Below are 18,286 nucleotides of genomic sequence, written 5' to 3' on the forward strand. Positions count from 1 at the left end.
GGAAGCAAAGTCTCTGGAAGATACAAGTCAATCATTTGCCACAAATAATTTCCTTGGAAATTCATAACTGGGTAATTCCCATACAAGATGACTTCACAAATGAAGTAATAATCTGATTTCTGAGTCTGACTACACAACTGAACATATAAATAGAAAATGCACAAATCTTGAACAACAGGAGCCATAGTACTGATGAGATTACATATTCTTATAACCTGTATAGACAGTCCAATAGATTCAACACCGATGTTCTAAGATTTTATAAAATCAATAATTTTGAAGAAGTAACTGATATCACTGTTCTGTAGAAATGTCACAAAATTAAGCAAGACTTTAGCTTTGGCAGAGGGGCAAAGGAAAAAGCTAAATGAAGAAGCACAAAAATAAGACATGTTATCATCTTGGGAAGTCTCTGGTTTCATGTCTACTGCTGACTCACTCATTTTAATGACAATTCAGAAAATAGTATCTTCAGGATATTTCTATGTTAGCAACAAACAATTATTGATAAGTCTATATTGTTACATTTTTATACCTGCTTCACTCAAGAAGCAGTTGTAGTGAAACATAAAAATATGGAATATGGTATTTCTGGTATCCTAAAATAAATTAGAATGAATAGATATAGCCTGTATTACCTAAGAGACACATTAATTTTAAACTTGTTTCCATATTAAATCTTTATTATCTTTGCTCTGTGTTACATTGTGAATGAAAAGTACACACTGGGGAAATATGGAAAATATTCTGAGTAGTACAATATGTCTTGCAGCAAAACATTATGATCATTATTATAATACATGTGCAGAGCTAAAGCCATTAATTAAAGTTTATGGTTCTAGTTTTAAAAATGCAACAAAGCAACTTATACTTCTTTGAAAGAGTAAAAGCATATTAATAGTCTATGCACTTGGCAAAAAAATCAATAACAGAACCTGGCCCCATTACAAAATTCAAGAGGTACTATACTTAAAAAAAAAATCTATTAGTTAAGCAAATTCCATTACTTAAATGTGCTCCAAATAAAGAAGTTAATATTGATGAGAGACAGAACAAATTAAAGTATATTTAAAAACTCATAAAAATAAATTAAAATATTGAAAATAACAGGAAAGAAAGTCTATGAATATTTTGGAAATTGTCATTAGGGAAAAGAGTGGCAATCTTTGTATTAGTGTTCTATTTCTGTAAGAAACTACCATAAACTTAAAGGCTTAAAACAAAATGCATTTATTATCTCACAGTGTCTTTGGGTCAGGAGCCTGGGAAAAGCTTTTCTGTGTCCTCAGATCAGGGTTTCACACGGCAGCAATTAAGATGTCAGCTGGGCTGCATTCTCATCTGGAGAGTTAATTGGGGAAGAATCCACTTGCAAGCTTATTCAGGTTGTGGGTAGAATTCATTTCTTTCAGCTTTATGACTGAAGGCCCCTTTTTCTTTTTTGAGACAGAGTCTAGCTCTGTCACCCAGGCTGGAGTGCAGTAGTGCAATCTTGGTTCACTGCAACCTCCACTTCCCAGGTTCAAATTATTCTCCTGCCTCAGCCTCCCAAGTAACTAGAATTACAGGTGCCCGCCACCACACCCAAAATTATACAAAATTATACAAAAATATAATTTTTGTATTTTTAGTAAAGACAGAGTTTCGCCATGTTGGCCAGGCTGGTCTCAAACTCCTGACCTCAGGTGATCCACCCGCCTTGACCTATTAAAGTGCTGAGATTACATGTGTGAGTCCACCTCATCCATGAAGGCCCCATATTCTTACTGTCTGTCAGATAGAGGCCACCCTGAGGTCTTTAAAGGTCACTCACAGGTCCTTGCCATGAACCTCTCACAACATGGGGCAGCTTACTTTTTCAAGGTCAGTGGAAGAATCTCTCCCACCAGGCTGTTAGACATTGTCTTATATAATAAACATAATTGGAGCAGTGGCATCTTATCACATCTTCCATGTATTAATAGTATAACCTACTCAAAGGAGTTATACCCCCATTCTTTTGGTTAAAAGCGAGTCACCCATTTCTGCACACAAGAGGAGAAGATTATACAAGGGTGTGACTCATTGGGAATCACTGGAGGGTGTGTCTGCCATAGTCCCTAGCATTTATCATGAATGCCTCCTTTCTGCAGGGTGCATTAACACTAGATGGTGAACTCTCTACCACCCTCTGGAACAAACGCAAACTTTAAAAGATGGTCCCCATGTCCACTTCTGAAGGAAGGAAGTGTAGGCTTAGATAATCAGCAACTATTTTGCATTTTAATGTGGCTGTGTTTTAATAATTAGTAGTTAGAATCCAGAACATGTGAGAGACATACTTCATATCTCACCTTTTAAAAGGTGGAAATTAAAAAGAGGACATATTTCAATGAAGGGGAATCTATGAAGGGGAATGTTGTGAAGGAGATGCAAGAATAGAAAATAAAGCTCAACAAAAATAGTAACAAAATCTCCTAAAGAAATTTTCAGAGGAAGTTTGATTTTGTAAAATTGAATTTGAAGGATTTCAAAGAGCAATTTAAAAGATCCTTATAAGTTTAAGAATAATTGAGACAAAACAAAAATGCTGGTATCTACAAACTTTTAAAGAGAGCAGGAATTTGTCCTCCAAGGAAGGATATGCAATAGTTACTGAGGAAGGCTTTAAGTGACCTGTTCAATGGGAGAAGGAAAGAAAAAGCAAAAGAATCCTGATGGTAAGGATAAAGATTTCCCCAAGATAGCAGAAGTATTTCAAAGAACAAAACATAAAAATAGAGACAGTGAAACAGGAGATGGTTAAACAAGCAACATTTGAAAATTAACTTAGGTTAAAAAAAAAATTGGTAAAAGACATCTGTAGATAACATTCAGTTGGGTTTCTTTTGACATTTGAAAGAGAGTTTTAGTTACATGAATATATGTAAAGCAAAAAAAATTCATTAATTTAAACTGAGAATAAAGTAATATAATAAATGTGAGAACACATTGATAAAAATATACAACTACAAAGTGTACTATATTTTGCATTCATTAAGATGCTTATCTTGCTATTGTTTTTGTCAATAATAATGTGACGATGTAGTTTATTGACAATAATGAGGTATGCATATTTAAGTGTATTTGCCATTGATGTCAAAGTCAACAAAAACTTAATTGTTCTATTATAATTCTTGAATAACATATTCTTTCTTTGTGTATGTTTAGTTATGCACTTTAAGTTTTTTTGCTCAAAAAAGTACATTAATTTCAATTAGTCATTTTTTACAACTGTTTTTGGGCTGGGTGCAGTGGCTCATGCTTGTAATGCCAGTTTGGGAGGCAGAGGTGACAGGGTAGCTTCAGTCCAGGATTTTGAGAACAGCCTAGGCAATATGGCAAGACCCCATATCTACAAAATATGAAAAAGTAAGTTGGGCATGGTGGCATGCACCTATAGTCCCAGCTGCTTGGGAGACTGAGGCAGGAAGATCACTTGAGCCTGGGAAGTCAAGGCTGCAACGAGCCATGATCATGCCACTGTACCCCAGCCTGGGTGACAGAGCAAGACCCTATCTCCAAAAAAAAGAAAAAAAAACTCTTTTTGGCCACTTCACAAAAAATGAAACTCTACAACCATAATCTCATTAATTTTCACATAATTCCAGGGAGGTTATCTAGCATAATTTATTATGTCCTCTTTTTATCTTAGGAAAATGAATAAAGGATAATTAGTATAAGTAATCTATGCCTATGAACAGTACCTCTGGCTGGAGCAAAGGAACTAGTTGATCTAGATGGTCATTTGAAAATTCAATATTTAAAAATTCAACTAATTTGAAGTTTTAAATTAGTTGAAAATTTAACTAATCTGGGTGCGGTGGCTCACGCCTATATTCCCAGCACTTGGGGAGGCCGCGGCGGGTGGATCACTTGAGGTCAGCAGTTCAAAACCAGCCTGGCCAACATGGCAAAACCCTGTCTCTACGAAAAATACAAAAATTAGTCTGACGTGGTGCCAGGTGCCTGTAATTCCTGCTACTTGGGAGTCTGAGGCAGGAGAATCTCTTGAACCTGGGAGGCGGAGGTTGCAGTGAGCTGAGATTGTGCCACTGCACTCCAGCCTGGGTGACAGAGAGACATTGTCTCAAAAAAAAAAAAAAAATTCAACTAACCAATTAGATAAACCAGTGAGGTTTATCTAATTTATTTATCAAGTTTACTTGATAGAGACATGGGTATTTATGTTTTTTACTTTTGAGGTTGGTCTTAATATCATTGCATATTTTACCTCTTTGAGACTCTATGATTTCTTCACCTTTTTATCCAAGAAATAAAAGTACAAGAAGGATCTTATATATTAGTATATCTTAAATTTCTCATTAGTATGACTCCATTTTAAGCCCCATCTTACAATTTTTTTAATTTATGAAAATATAGAAACCATATCACCAAAATATACAATCTTAACACATTTACACATGCTTTTACTTCTAGGTGAGAAATACAACAGTATTGCTGAGAAAATTATTAGAAATATGAACTACATCTCAGTTGTGATTACCTTAAAATCAATATTCCTTTATTTGAACAAGCAGCAGCAAAAATCATTAAGATGGGACTCTAGCAATTTAGGTTAAATTACAGCTCAATCATGAATTTGTTAGATCATTTGGACAAATTGTTCCAACAATTTCCATTTCTGCCTCTTTTAAGTATAATAAGCATAATCATCCTTGTTGGATACTATTATTTTGAAACACATGTTTTTGGAAAAACTTTCAAGATTCTTATATTTCTAATATAAGAGAGGAAAGATACTATTACGAAAGTAATATCTGTCAAGGGGTAAGTTTTTTTTATCACATATATTTGAAATCATGTCCTTATTCATCTCCATGTGGGTGGTATGTGTGTTCACATACAACTCAGAGTAACACAGTATTTCATGAAATAAAATCCAGGACAGGCTTTAAAAAATAGTAAGGATCCCGAGGAGTAAAGCAGGTGAATTGGTTTAAATGCCTGAATCCTGAATCCTGAATCCTGAGGACTCTTTTATCAATTCTACATAGCATCCAAAACATATCAATGCTGTGGGTTCCTTTGTTAATCTTTTTTTGAATTTCCCAAGTGAAAAACATACCAAAGAAACAAAATTCAGTTTAGAACTAGCTGCAGAGAGCCATGGATGTGACTGGCTGTGTTAAAACTCCAGCCCACCTCCATTGTGTGCACAAGACATCCAGCTGCCCCTCATAGCACCCAGTTGTCCCAGTGACGGTGTTTCCATGGCTATCACTACTACTACTCTGCCCCTGCAGCCTGTTAGACAAACACCCTTTGCTGTTTCTAAGAGTGCTTGCAGATCCACATAATTATCTTTTGTAGCTCTGATTCCCAAGGATTTGACCACTAGCTAAAACAACCATTTACCTGTTTTCATAAATCTTTTTTCAGTTTTATTATTTATAATGGTTTTTTATATTGTTACAGCCGTCACCCCTTCCTCCACAATGCACATCCTTTTCCCGTTAGCTTTTCTCTAAGTCTCCCTTAAATCTCAGCTAACAAGATCTCCCATATATGACTAGCCATTCCTTTCCTTTGAATGTTCTTTAAAACAGACAAACCCCTATGATGACACACAGTTGGCTAAAAGTACATCATCAGATGATCATACCACAGGTAGCAACTGTTAAGAAATACCAGAGGTTAAAAGAAAAACCTGCTTTTCAGACCCAGTAAACTAAGAACTACCTTATAGCAGCACAGAATCAGCAGATGTTAAGCCTCAGGTCATTGCTAGAGGACGTATTCCAAATTAGAGACCTTGGGGACCTCATCAAATTTGCCAGGATGTCTCAGTTTCTCCATTCTGCCTGGTGTATCCCTAAGAAAAAAAATTAAATAGAGTTTAGTTTTGGAACTAAAAGAGATTTGTATATTCACAATGCTTTCCCTGTGTCTAATAGCTTTAAGAGGTAAGTTTTTTTCAAACATTATTATTGTGGGTGTTCAACAAGGCTAAATATGTTTGTTGTTTTTTTTTTCAAATCAAATTTGCTTTTAAAAAGTACAACATGAAGTCTGTGGATTATCAGAACACTTTTTAAAATTAAAGTATTTCTTCTTTTTCTATATTTTAAGTATAAAAAAGCAAATGACTTTTAATTTGTGCCTTCAGCTACTCCTGTTGCATTAATTTAAACTGTATTAAAAAGTCATTTCTACTTTCCAGGTATTATAAACTGTCATGCTCCTAATAAACAATTTTATATCACAGAAAATGTAATTTCCAAATTGCAATAAACAGCTTCTTTTCTCAGGTCCAGAGTCAAATATTGACTTTTTTAGCCCTGTTGGATTGTTCATTGACATAAATAACACTAGAGGGTGAGCAATGAATTTTTCTGATTTATGCAACATTGTCCTAATATTTCTATAGGATAAAAATACTTATATGGGCCAGACACAGTGGATCACGCCCTAACCCCAGCACTTTGAGAAGCCTAGGTGGGCAGATCACTTGAGCCCAGGAGCTCGAGACCAGCCAGGCCAACATGGCGAAACCCCATCTCTACTAAAAACACTAAAAAATTAGCCAGGATGGTGGCACGTGCCTGTAATCCCAGCTACTTGGGTGTCTGAGGCACGAGAATTGCTTGAACCCAGGAGGTGGAGGTTGCAGTGATCTGAGGTCACACCACTGCACTCCAACTTGTGTGACAGAGCGGGACTCTGTCTCAAAAAAAAAGAAAAAAATTAGCCGGGAGTGGAGTGGTGGCACTCGCCTGTAGTCCCAGCTACTACTTGGGAGGCTGAGACCCGGGATTGCTTGAGCCCAGGAGGTTGAGGCTGCAGTGAGCCGTGATCTCACCACTGCACTCCAGCCTGGGCATCAGAGTGAGACCTTGTCTCCACGAAAAAAAAAAAAAAAAAAAAAGGTAAACATAGAATTACCATATAACCCAGAAATATATAACCCAGAAATTCCATTTGTAGGCATATATGCAAAATAGTTGAAAACAGGTACTCAAATAAATACTTATATGTGAGTATTCATAGCAGCACTATTCACAATAGCCAAGAGGTGGAAACAAACTGAGTGTCCATATTATTTTATTTTTCTTGAGACAGAGTCTTGCTCTGTCACAAACCTGGAGTGCAGTGTCACAATCTCAGTTCACTTCAACCTCCGCCTCCCAGGTTCAAGCAGTTCTCCTGCCTGAGCCTCCCACGGAACTAGGATTACAGATGTGCACCACCATACCTGGTTAATTTTTGTATTCTTAGTGGAGATGGGGTTTCACCATGTTGGCCAGGCTGGTCTTGAACTCCTGACCTCATATGATCCACCTGCCTCGGCCTCCCAAAGTGCTGGGATTACAGGTGTGAGTCACTGCACCTGGCCCAATGAAATATCATTTAGCCACAAAAAGAAATGAAGTACTGATTCCTACTACAACATGGATGAACCTTGAAAACATGTTTACTGAAGGAAGCCAGCCATCAAAGGCCACATATTGTATGATTCTATTTATACAAAGTGTTCAGAAAAGGCAAATCTATAGAGACAGAAAGATTAGTGGTTGCAAGGGGCTGGGGGAAGGAGGAGAATGACTGCTAATGGTTTGGGGTTTCTTTTTGGGGTGATGAAAGTGTTTTAGTACCTTGTACTACCCACAAGTGTCCTTGCCTCTGTGCCCTAGAATTCGAATCAATTCCAGCTTTCTGCTTCTGATTTGGACAAGTTCAAGTGAAAGTTCAGAAATCTTATGGGCAAGCCCTATCTTTTATTGATCCAGTTCAACCTATAATTGTCCTAGGACTTAGAAATTTGAAGTTAAGTGTAGTTCTTTCTGAACCCAATGCTTGAATTATTGAATTGTATTCTCTTCGGTGTAAGCCATGGTCCTCTTTGAAGCTCAAAGGCTGTGTACAAAAACAAACAAACAAACAAACAAAACTAAATACAGAAAGAACTCAGACTCAGTGGTTAGTATAACCCCAGGTCCCTTCCCTCCTAGACACTAAACAGAGTCATGATGCAGATTACTATTCCTCAGAACACAATGGCTTAATGTGTTGGGACTTTGCTTTTTGTTTTGGCAGGTCTCAAAAGCTTCTTAATGCTCTGGGACCTTAACCCTAAGAAAAGCTATGAAACTATTGCTACCTCTGCAGATGATCATCTTCATGATACTCGTGCTCTAATTGATCATGACACTATGTCCCAGATTTGTCCTTAGAATCCTTTTCATCATGCTACATGTAGCCACTAATTTTCAGTTGCATTTGCTACAAGAGAAGCCCATTCAGCATGGTTTGTTCAAATGAGGGACGGGGCTAGGAGGCTGGGAGGAGGCAGGGGTAAGGGAAGGGACTCATTAACAAGAGGGGACCAGGCACAGAGGAGGAGGGAGTCCTACAGGCATAAAGAATGCTACATTTGAAAAGAGCAAAGAGTTTTCGACACCATAAGAAAGAAAAAAAAAGAGTTTACCAAATCTGATGGCCTTTTTCCTTTCATAGATACGCCAACATTATATGTGTCATACTTAAGAATATGTGTTCTTATAAGAAAAGAACACAATAGACTTGAAGTCTGGAGATCGAATGTTATTCCTGTTTTACTTCAACTAACCACTCTGGTTGACCTGGTACTTTCCTTTGAGGTTTTCTTTTATGTATTTGTTTTACTGTATATTTAAATACATACGTGTGTGTATGTGTGTGTGTATCTGTTCCTGCTAACAAAAGCAATTTATTCTTATTTTGAAATTTCAACTATTAGTAAGACATATAATGGAAAAAATAAGTAAATATCCCCCATAATATCTCTCCTAGAGAAAAACCACTCAGTGATTTGGTGTCCATTCCTTCATTTTTTTTTTCTATTAACATTTAGTTTAGTCTTTTTAACAACTGCATAGTATTCCATTATCAGAATGCATCATATTTTATTTAACCACTACTGATGGACTTTTGAGTTGGGGACAGTATTGTTGTATTACAAATAGTGCTTTAGTAAACATCCTAATATATACGTTTTTGTGCATTTGTACAAGTATTTCTGCAGAGAAAATTTCTGTAAGTGAAATTGCAGGATTGGAGAGTATGCACACTTAAAGTTTTAATAGATCTCCAAATATGTCGTATCAAGGTAGACTGTCAGTAGCAGTGTATTAGACTGCATATTTCTGGTTTGTTTTTTAAGGAACATAAAAACAATGAGAGAAAGTGTTTAAAGATTAGGCTCCTATATTCTTAGGCCACAGTACTTAATAGGCAAAAAATAATCATGTGTCTAAGGGGAGTAATATCACAGCTGTGGGTTGTCAGGACGTCACAACTAGTAACAAATCTCACGATGTACCTTCTTGTACATTTCATTGATTTCTGAGATTCCTCAGCATTATTGGAATGGAAGAATACGATAGTATTTATATGGTTTCACATTAAAAAATGAGATAAAAGGAGGCAGGTAAAACTTATTTATGTTGTAATTTTTATTCCTTGCTTCATCTTCAGTTCTAACGCTCAGTCTCAAGATCAGGACAGCATATTATTGGTAATAATGTAATATAAAAATGTAGGTTCCTAAAAGTGACAACCTATTTTCTTCACCAAATATCAGTGTGTAAGAAAAACAACTAAATAACAAATTTGGGTAGAAAAACATATGCCTCTTAAAAATTACTTATTGTTTAGTTTAAACACTTATAACACTGCCTAGCTTCGTGTGACTTTTGTATAAAATAGTGAGCAAGTGTGGCCTAGTGGACAATATACTAATTAATAGCTAATACTAATAACTACTACTATTTTTGAGTACTAATACAGGCACTATGTTAAGTGTTTTATAAGAATTATCTCATTTAATCTTCATTATAACCATATGACATAAGAACTATTATTATCCCATTTACAGATACAACATATAGTTTTTTCCTGATAAACACTTTAAGCACAGTTACAAATACAGATGCTTTAGACAGTGATTTATAATGCTGGAAAGTGCCTTAAAGCTCATCTTCCTCTCATAACTCATTTTTCCCTTGGAAGGCGATACTGATTGATTACATCTTTACTTTTCCTACCTTGGGTATTGTGAGGATTAAACATTACACAAAAATGGGACATGCAATTCATTCTGGATTTATTGACAGTGAAGGGGAGAATGGTGGATCCTCTCAGCTGGCATTGAGCAGGGATCTGACCCAGCCTCAGAAGCTGGAATCCTGCCCCATAGGGTGGCCCTGTTTCACTTCCTTGCTGATGCCCAGGTGGGCACAACATGGCTCTACTCTTCAAAAGTTTTCTTAACACAGGAGAGGTCTCAAGCCAGCCCTAAATCAGCCATAGGATTAGATCCTTGATGCTCATGGATAAACCATCCTGAGGACAATTTACCTCACTGATGAATTACTGTTGGGCAATTTATGAGTTGTACTATAATGTGAAAGTGAGAGAGAAGAAAGCCTCAATGTACAGTAAACACAGAATTTGGCAGAAAGGGATCCATGTAGGAAAAGAAGCCTGCAAATCTTAGTAGGTACATGCTGGGCACAGCATGGGCAATAACTTTTGAGGTCTGTAGAAGAAAAAATTGTATCAGTGAGATAAAGGAAAAGAAGAGAGAAAATGATGTGAATGCACAAAGAGGGATTAACATTCGTTCCGCTTCAATACAAAAGCATATTGTGCTTGTATTGAAATATCAATTTTGAACAATACTTCATCTGCACCCCAGGCTATTTGTAATAAAGATGTCCTCCTTGGAGCATAATGAAGGAGTCTCAGAAAGTTAGCAGTTAGAGGGAAGATGATAATCAATCAGCCTTGATGCAATTTGATCAAAAGTAATGAAAGAGATGGAGAGTAGGCGAGTGTTCTGAGCAGCAGACACTTAAGGAAAGAGCATTCGTTTTTACTGGTGTAACCTTTGATATTTAATGCATTTACAAATAAGAATCTCATCTCTGCCTGCCATTCTTCTTTATTTAAATACTGGTTGTTTATTAAACTCAATTCCTCAACGAAGTATTCAGTATCTAGTCATGCTTTTATGTAAGAAAAGATTCTCCAAAAAAGACATATTTTAGAAATTGATTTCTGAACTTTAGGTTTCACACTATCATCCCTTTCAGGGCCAGAAAGCAATTAGCTTTCTGTCAAACTGGGAAGTTAATCTGGAATGTTTTCAGGATGCTCAAGTTCTTGCAAGCTTTATACCTAAAGCAGATTCGCAGCTGTTCAGAGAACAACCTTTGAAGTTATCATGCTTTGCTAGCATCTCAAATGTTTTGCTTTGATCTGCAGGTACCATTTTTCCCAAAAAAAACTTTCTAGTGATTGCTGTATTTCTTGTCACCAAGCATTTAAGTTCTGCAATGTCCATATTCCTGTAAACCAAGGTTGACATATATGGGCAAATATTTTGCCAGTTGTGTTGTCTTTGGTAATATACAAGTAAGAGAAACAATATCACTGAAGCTGTGTGTTTTCTTTTAAATTCTCATTAAAATTCATTTTGATTATATAGTAATTTTATATTTTCCTTTTATGTTCACATTCTGGAATTTGAATAAGAAAGATGGAGTCATTTATCTGCAAACTTTATGCAAAATGAGAAAAAGAACAATTTCTTAATAAGTTTCATTCCTATCATTGTTACAGCATAGGTTTTAGGAAGTTTTGTATAAAAGTATTTGATAACTAATATATGTTTAACAATTAATGAAATATTTACTAATTATCTTGCATATGAAATGGTATTTATAAAATGTGATGGAGAAGGAAAAAAGAAAAGTGAAAAGGAAACAAGCAAGGAAGGGAGAAAAGGAAGAAACTCTAACAAGAGAAGATGGAAGTAAAAGAGAAAACAACTAAAGTCAGGAAAGAAAACAAAAAGAAAGAAGATCAAAGAAAAGGAGGGAGACAAAAAGAAAAAAGGCAAAATTGAAGTGATTATTTTCTACAAATCTCATTGAGTTATTGCTATTAAAATATATTTCTGTGTGTGTGTGAATGTATATATACACATAATATACATATACTTCTTTAAATATATGTCTTTATTTCCTGAGTACACATAATACTAAGAAAAAGTAGTCCCAAATGTTTTTCTTTCCTGTTATTACATTTTAAGGGAAAGAAGATCTTAAAAGGAATATTTCCCAACCTTCTTGAATGCAAGGATAATGCAGCATGGTTATTATTTACAGTTTTAAAAAAGCATTGCTTCTGTAAATCTTCCTACCCTGATATTTGCGTTAAGGCGTTCATCTATTTGTTTATTTTAAAAGATAATTGAATAGCTTATGGGACACTTTACCTCCTACCAATGTAAGGTGCTAAAAATGTTGAATAAATGAATAAACTGTAAATTAGTGTCTATAAAAGTCATTTCGATCTTAAAGTCAAATTATTCTCTGAAAAACTGGTATCTATTCTTCCAGAGGGCAATAAATACATGTGAGGTTAGACTTTATAACATTGCATTTCAAAAATGTATTATAATCTAGCGTCCCTAATCTTGATACAAACATTTTTAGCTTAGTTTTTATGTTTTGAACTCAGCTTTGATACCAGGACCATCTTGAGATTAGAAATCTTGTTTTGTCAGTTAGAACATAGCCTGCTTTAGCTTATCTGGTCAATAGTTTTTTGCTCTATTGCATACCTTGAGCATATGCATCAGCTACAATGTTTATAGGTAGATGTATGGTGTTTGACACAGCACATGGGGTACCTTTAAAACAATTATAGCACTGGGATCTGGATCTGAATTTAAGTTGCCTTGTCAAAGTTTCCTCTTTGTAACATGGTAGCCTTTTAAATATTAGGCAGCTACCTGCAACACTGGGCATTCAGACTAACCCATGAGGCTTATGGCATCTTGCTCTTCTCGTTCCCTGTCTGTGTGTTGGTACATCATGTTAGGTTTATGCAGTAGACATAGATAGGGAGCAAGCCAATTGGCTACAGGGTATTGAAAGTCAGTTGCTGAGAATGATAAGGATAGCCTTCTCTGCAAAGAAGTGCTAAGAACATTCTAAATGTATTCAAGGATCTCAAGAGAAACAGTCCCAGATAGCAACACTATTCAGTCTTAGACGATACTATACACTTATCCAGCTCCTCTGCTCCTCAGAGCAGAAAACAGAAGATTTTGAAATGAGCACCACCCCTGCTCCTGAATACAATGGTACCTTTCATCTATTTCTGGTGACTTTTATTTTCTTTTGTTGCTGGATCCCCTACATAATTGTAAGCATATCGCAGGCAAGCACAATGGTAAACAGTGGGTGGACTCTTCCTCCGCAGATGCAGACAATATCTGCCTGGCCAGCACTGCTTAATTCAGTCATTAACCCACTTTTAGACGCTCTTTTGAAGAAAAGGTGCAGAAAAGCTCTTAAGAACTTAAAGGAGAAGACGCTTTTCAAATTTCATTTTCTGGTTCAAGATGTTTTGGCGAGTCTATCTGAAAAATGCTAAGGAAAAAAGCAGAAAGAAAGGCCTTCCAAAGAGTCATAAACAACCCCCAGGCCTCTTTTAGAGCAAGCAACATGCGTAACATTTGGCAACGTGCAACACTGCAACTCATAAAGCAACCCAGTTGGATAAAGAAATACGGGAGTATATTTCAAACAATTTTTCTGATGGGGAAGAGAGATCCATCTGGATTGTGGGAATTTGCAAATCAGAAGCAAGCAGCCCTTTCATACCCCAGTGGTAGAGGGTCTGAGGATGAAGATGAGTGCAGACGACATAACCCACAGACTAGAAGTTCAAGGTTTGCTGCCTGACCTCTTGGAAGCAGCTACAATAGTTTCCTCTCTGGTGCTCCTGCCTTCACTAGTTTCCCCATCCAATCTGTCATACACACAGCATAGAGTAATATCCTTGAGGCACAGTGATTAAACTATGCACTCTGATTGAAAGTTTCAGTGGTTGCCATTCCCCAGAGAGCAAATGGACACAAGGCCCTCTTCCACAGCCCCCTCACTTGCAACATGCTCTTGCTCACAATACTAGACAAAGTACTTGATATTTTCTGGACATGCCCTGTACTTCTTCTTGATAAGTCTTCATCTTATTCTTTTCTCCTAGAATACCTATGCTCCACCAACTGCTCCCCATTCTCTTTTATCGAAATCTTGGCTGGGCACAGTGGCTCCCAGCATTTTGGGAGGCTGAAATGGGAGAATTGCTTGAGCCTAGGAGTTTGAGGCTACAGTAAGCTGTGATTACGCCACTGCACTCCAGCCTGGGCAACAGAGCAAGACTCTGTCTCAAAAAGAAAAAAATAAAAAATCCTACCCATTGTTACGGGTTGAATTGTGTTTTCCCAGAGATATATTGAAGTCTTAACCCCCAGTACCTACGAATGTACTTATTTGGAAATCCGGCCTTTGCAGATTCTTAATTTAAGATGAGGTCACTAGGGAGGGTTCTAATTCAATATGACTGGTGTTCTGATAAAAAGGGGGGGAAGTTTGGACACAGACACCAACACGCACAGAGGGAAGACGATGTGAAGACAGCCATCAATGATGGAGGCAGACATTGGACTGATGCAGCAGCAAGTGAAGGAGCAATAACGATTGACAGCCACCACCAGAAGCTAGAGAGTGGCAACGAAGGATTCTGCCTCAGAAAGTATGGCCCTGCCAACACTTTGATTTTGGATTTATAGCCTCCAGAACTGTTGAGACAATGTTACCGAACTGAACAGGGTCCACTTTCCTGGCACAGTAAAGCCAAACATCCACACTGAGGCTTTGTAGTGGGAGAAAGGCAGGCATTTATTTGCAAGGCACCAAGAAGGAAATCAGGCAGCCCATGCTTAAGACCTGACCTCCTCAGTGACTTACAGGTAAGGGTTTTTAAAGGCAGGAATACATTTCAGGAAAGCAGAAGTTACAGGCAAACTCATAAATCAACACATTGAGGTGATACATTGGTTTGGCCTAACAAGGTGGGACATCTTGAAGTAGGGGTGCTTACAGGTAATAGGTGGATTCAAAGACTCTGATTTGCAATTGGTTATGGAAGGAAAGTTTTGTCTAAAAACTTGAGGTCAGCAGAAAGGAATGTTTAGGTCTGATCTGTGGGCATGACTTCCTCCAGGCCCCTCAGGAGGGAATTCAGAACAAAGAACAGTGGTCAGAGTTCAGTCGTCAGTTCCCCCTTATCTGAGATCTACAGGCCAGCAGATCCACTTGGTGGGGATCTGAGTTTCTGAAAAACAACTCAAGGACATATGTGAAGATGTTATCCTTAGTTTCTATAAGGAACAAAAAATCTCGTGACTCCAACTTCCTTAGCTATTGTTTTAAGCTATTGTCACCTTCTCACTTATCAAGTTGTTCATTTTCTTCTCAGGGCTAGCTAGATGCCTGGAATTTGCCTTGAAGGAACCCACAATTTTCCTTTATTTCCATGCTTGGGAAAGAAGTACCTGGCAGGCCCCTAAGAGGGGTCCCTGCTCCATCTCAACGATAAGTTTCTGCTATTTTAAGTCACCCAGTTTGTGGTGTGGCATATAGGTTGTTACAACAGGCCTAGAAAACTAATACTCTATCCCTCAAGGACATATTGCACCTACTTTGTTAAGCCTTCCCTGTTCAATCTGTTTAAAGCAATCCCTTGAACCTCTTATGCTCCCCTACAGCCCTTATAATATTTTAAGAGCATGTCTTTTTGTTTACATTTTTCCCGTTAAATTGTGAGCTCTGAGATAGACCCTTTATCCAGTTAATCTTTTTGTCCCTCCAGAGCCAGAATGTACAGCTCTGCATTTAGAAAGCTTCCCATAGATGCTTATTAAGTTAGGGGAAGGGAATCTGTGTTTTTAAAGATACTAATGACAAATAACTTATAAGAAACTAATTTTAGATAATGTCTTGTTATCCTCTGTTAACTCATTAACCATTTCTGGAAGAATGCTTAGGAAAAAACACAATGTAAAACTGGGAATGGACGGTAACAGGCAGTTTCCAGTTTCCAGTTTTCCAGTTACTATTTTTCACCTATAGATAAATTAAAAATTCCAGTTTGATAATATGCCATACTGACATGGATTTAATAAAACTAGCATTCCCATACATTAGTACAGTGAGGATGCAAATTAGTACAATGTCTTTGGTGGGTGATTTGAAACACATCTACCAAAATTTTTAATGTGCATAATTTTGGCCTAAAAATTATGCTTTTAGGAATTTATCTAATAGTAATATTGACATGTGTTCAAAGATATATGTACAACTCTATTCAAGGCTGTGCTGTTTAAAATAGCTAAATAATTTTTGTTTTTGTTGTTTTTGAGACAGAGTCTTGCTCTAGCTCCCAGGCTGTAGTGCAGTGGCACAGTCTCGGCTCACTACAACCTTCCACTCCTGGGTTCAAGTGATTCTCCTGCCTCAGCCTCCTGAGTAGCTGGGATGACAGGTGCCCACCACCATGCCCGGCTAATTTTTGTATTTTTTTAGTAGAGATGGGGTTTCACCATGGTGGCCAGGGTGGTATCAAACTCTTGACCTCAAGTTATCCGCCCACGTTGGCATCCCAAAGTGCTGGGATTAGAGGCATGAGCCACTGCACCCAGCCTAAAATAGCTAAATAATTTTGGAAAACATATGTGTCAATGAATAGGGTACTAATTGAATTATGGTTCATCTATAAAATGGAATATTATGCAGTCAATAGAAAGAATGGAGTGAAACTACATGGATTCGTAGGAAAAGAGCTCCAATAGATATTATCAAGTGAATGTAAATAAAAAATACAATGGAATATATAGGATACTTCTATTTGGGGTGAAGAATATATAATGTAATATATAATATACATATGCTTATATATAATATGATTATTTTGAAATGATATGTAAGAAACCAATAACTGTAGTTATCTTTGGGAGGAAGATTGACAATTCTGGTTGGAAGGAAGATTCTTTTTAATTCTATAAACTTTGGTACTATTGGAAATTTTACCAGATACATGTATAACTATTTACAATTTTAAAAGTTAATAAAAATGTATTAGCTGGGTATGGTGACACATGCCTGGAGCCCTAGCTGCTCAGGAGGCTGAGATGGGAGGATAACTTGAGCACAGGAGTTCAAGGCTGCAGTGAGCTATCACAGCACCACTGTACTCCAGCCTGGGTGACAGAATAAGACCCTGTCTCTAAATAAAATTTTTTAAAAGTTAATAAAAATTTTTCTTGGAGAAAAGCTGCAATTAAATATGTACATAAGGATTCCTGGGCAAGATGGCCAAATAAGAACAGCTCCCAGTGAGACCAACACAGAAGGTGGGTGATTTCTGCATTTCCAACTGAGGTACCCGGTTCATCTCATTGGGACTGGTTAGACAGTGGGTGCAGCCCACAGAGGGTGAGCCGAAGCAGGGTGGGTCATTGCCTCACCCAGGAAGCTCAAGGGGTCGGGGAACTCCCTCCCCTAGCCAAGAGAAGCTGTGAGGGACTGTGAAGTGAGGGAGGTGCTATCTGGCCCAGATACTATGGTTTTCCCACAGTCTTCACAACGCACAGACCAGGAGATTCCCACAGGTGCCTACACCACCAGGGCCCTGGGTTTCAAGCACAAAACTGGGTGGCCCTTTTGGGCAGACACCAAGCTAGCTGCAGGAGTTTTTTTCGTACCCCAGTGGCACAGAGCTGTTCACTCTCCTGGAAAGACGGCTGAAGCCAGGGAGCCAAGTGGTCTAGCTCAGAGGATCCCACCCCCACGGAGCCCAGCAAGCTAAGATCCACTGGCTTCAAATGCTGGCTGCCAGTACAGCAGTCTGAACTTAACCCGGGATGCTCGCACTTGGTGTGGGGAGGGGCCTACGCCATTACTGAGGCTTAAGTAAGCGGTTTTCCCTTTGTTTTTGTGTAAACAAAGCTGCAGGGAAGTTCGGACTGGGCGGAGCCCACCACAGCTCGGCAAAGCCGCTGCAGCCAGACTGGCTCTCTAGAGTCCTCCTCTCTGGGCAGGGCATATCTGAAAGAAAGGCAGCAGCCCCAGTCAGGGGCTTATAGATAAAACTCCCATCTCCCTGGGACAGCACCTGGGGGAAGGGGCAGCTGCGGATGGAGCTTCAGCAGACTTAAATGTTCCTACCTGCCAGATCTGAAGGGAGCAGAGGATCTCCCAGCACAGCGCTCGAGCTCTGCTAAGGGACAAACTGCCTCCTCAAGTGGGTTCCTGACCCCCGTGCCTCCTGACTGGGAGACACTTCCCAACAGGGGTCAATAGACATCTTATACAGGAGAGCTCCGGCTGGCTTCTGGTGGATGCCCCTC

The 18,286-nt window shown here is 38.1% G+C and overlaps 1 protein-coding gene across 1 annotated transcript in view; it reads right to left on the bottom strand.

The window, feature by feature from the left end:
- Positions 1-665: 665 nt before the first annotated feature.
- Positions 666-18,286, bottom strand: part of LOC129049775 (actin nucleation-promoting factor WAS-like) — a 43,452-nt gene continuing 25,831 nt past the window's right edge. The window contains exons 2-3 of the mRNA XM_054530168.2: positions 5,722-5,854; positions 666-1,341 (exon numbers count right to left, since the gene is read on the bottom strand). Of these exons, the coding sequence (XP_054386143.2) occupies positions 5,767-5,854 (88 nt within the window). The 3' untranslated portion in view covers positions 666-1,341; positions 5,722-5,766. The remainder of the gene's footprint in view (positions 1,342-5,721; positions 5,855-18,286) is intronic.

The sequence above is a fragment of the Pongo abelii genome, chromosome 15 (genome assembly GCF_028885655.2).
Source record: "Pongo abelii isolate AG06213 chromosome 15, NHGRI_mPonAbe1-v2.0_pri, whole genome shotgun sequence".
Taxonomy (NCBI): domain Eukaryota; kingdom Metazoa; phylum Chordata; class Mammalia; order Primates; family Hominidae; genus Pongo; species Pongo abelii.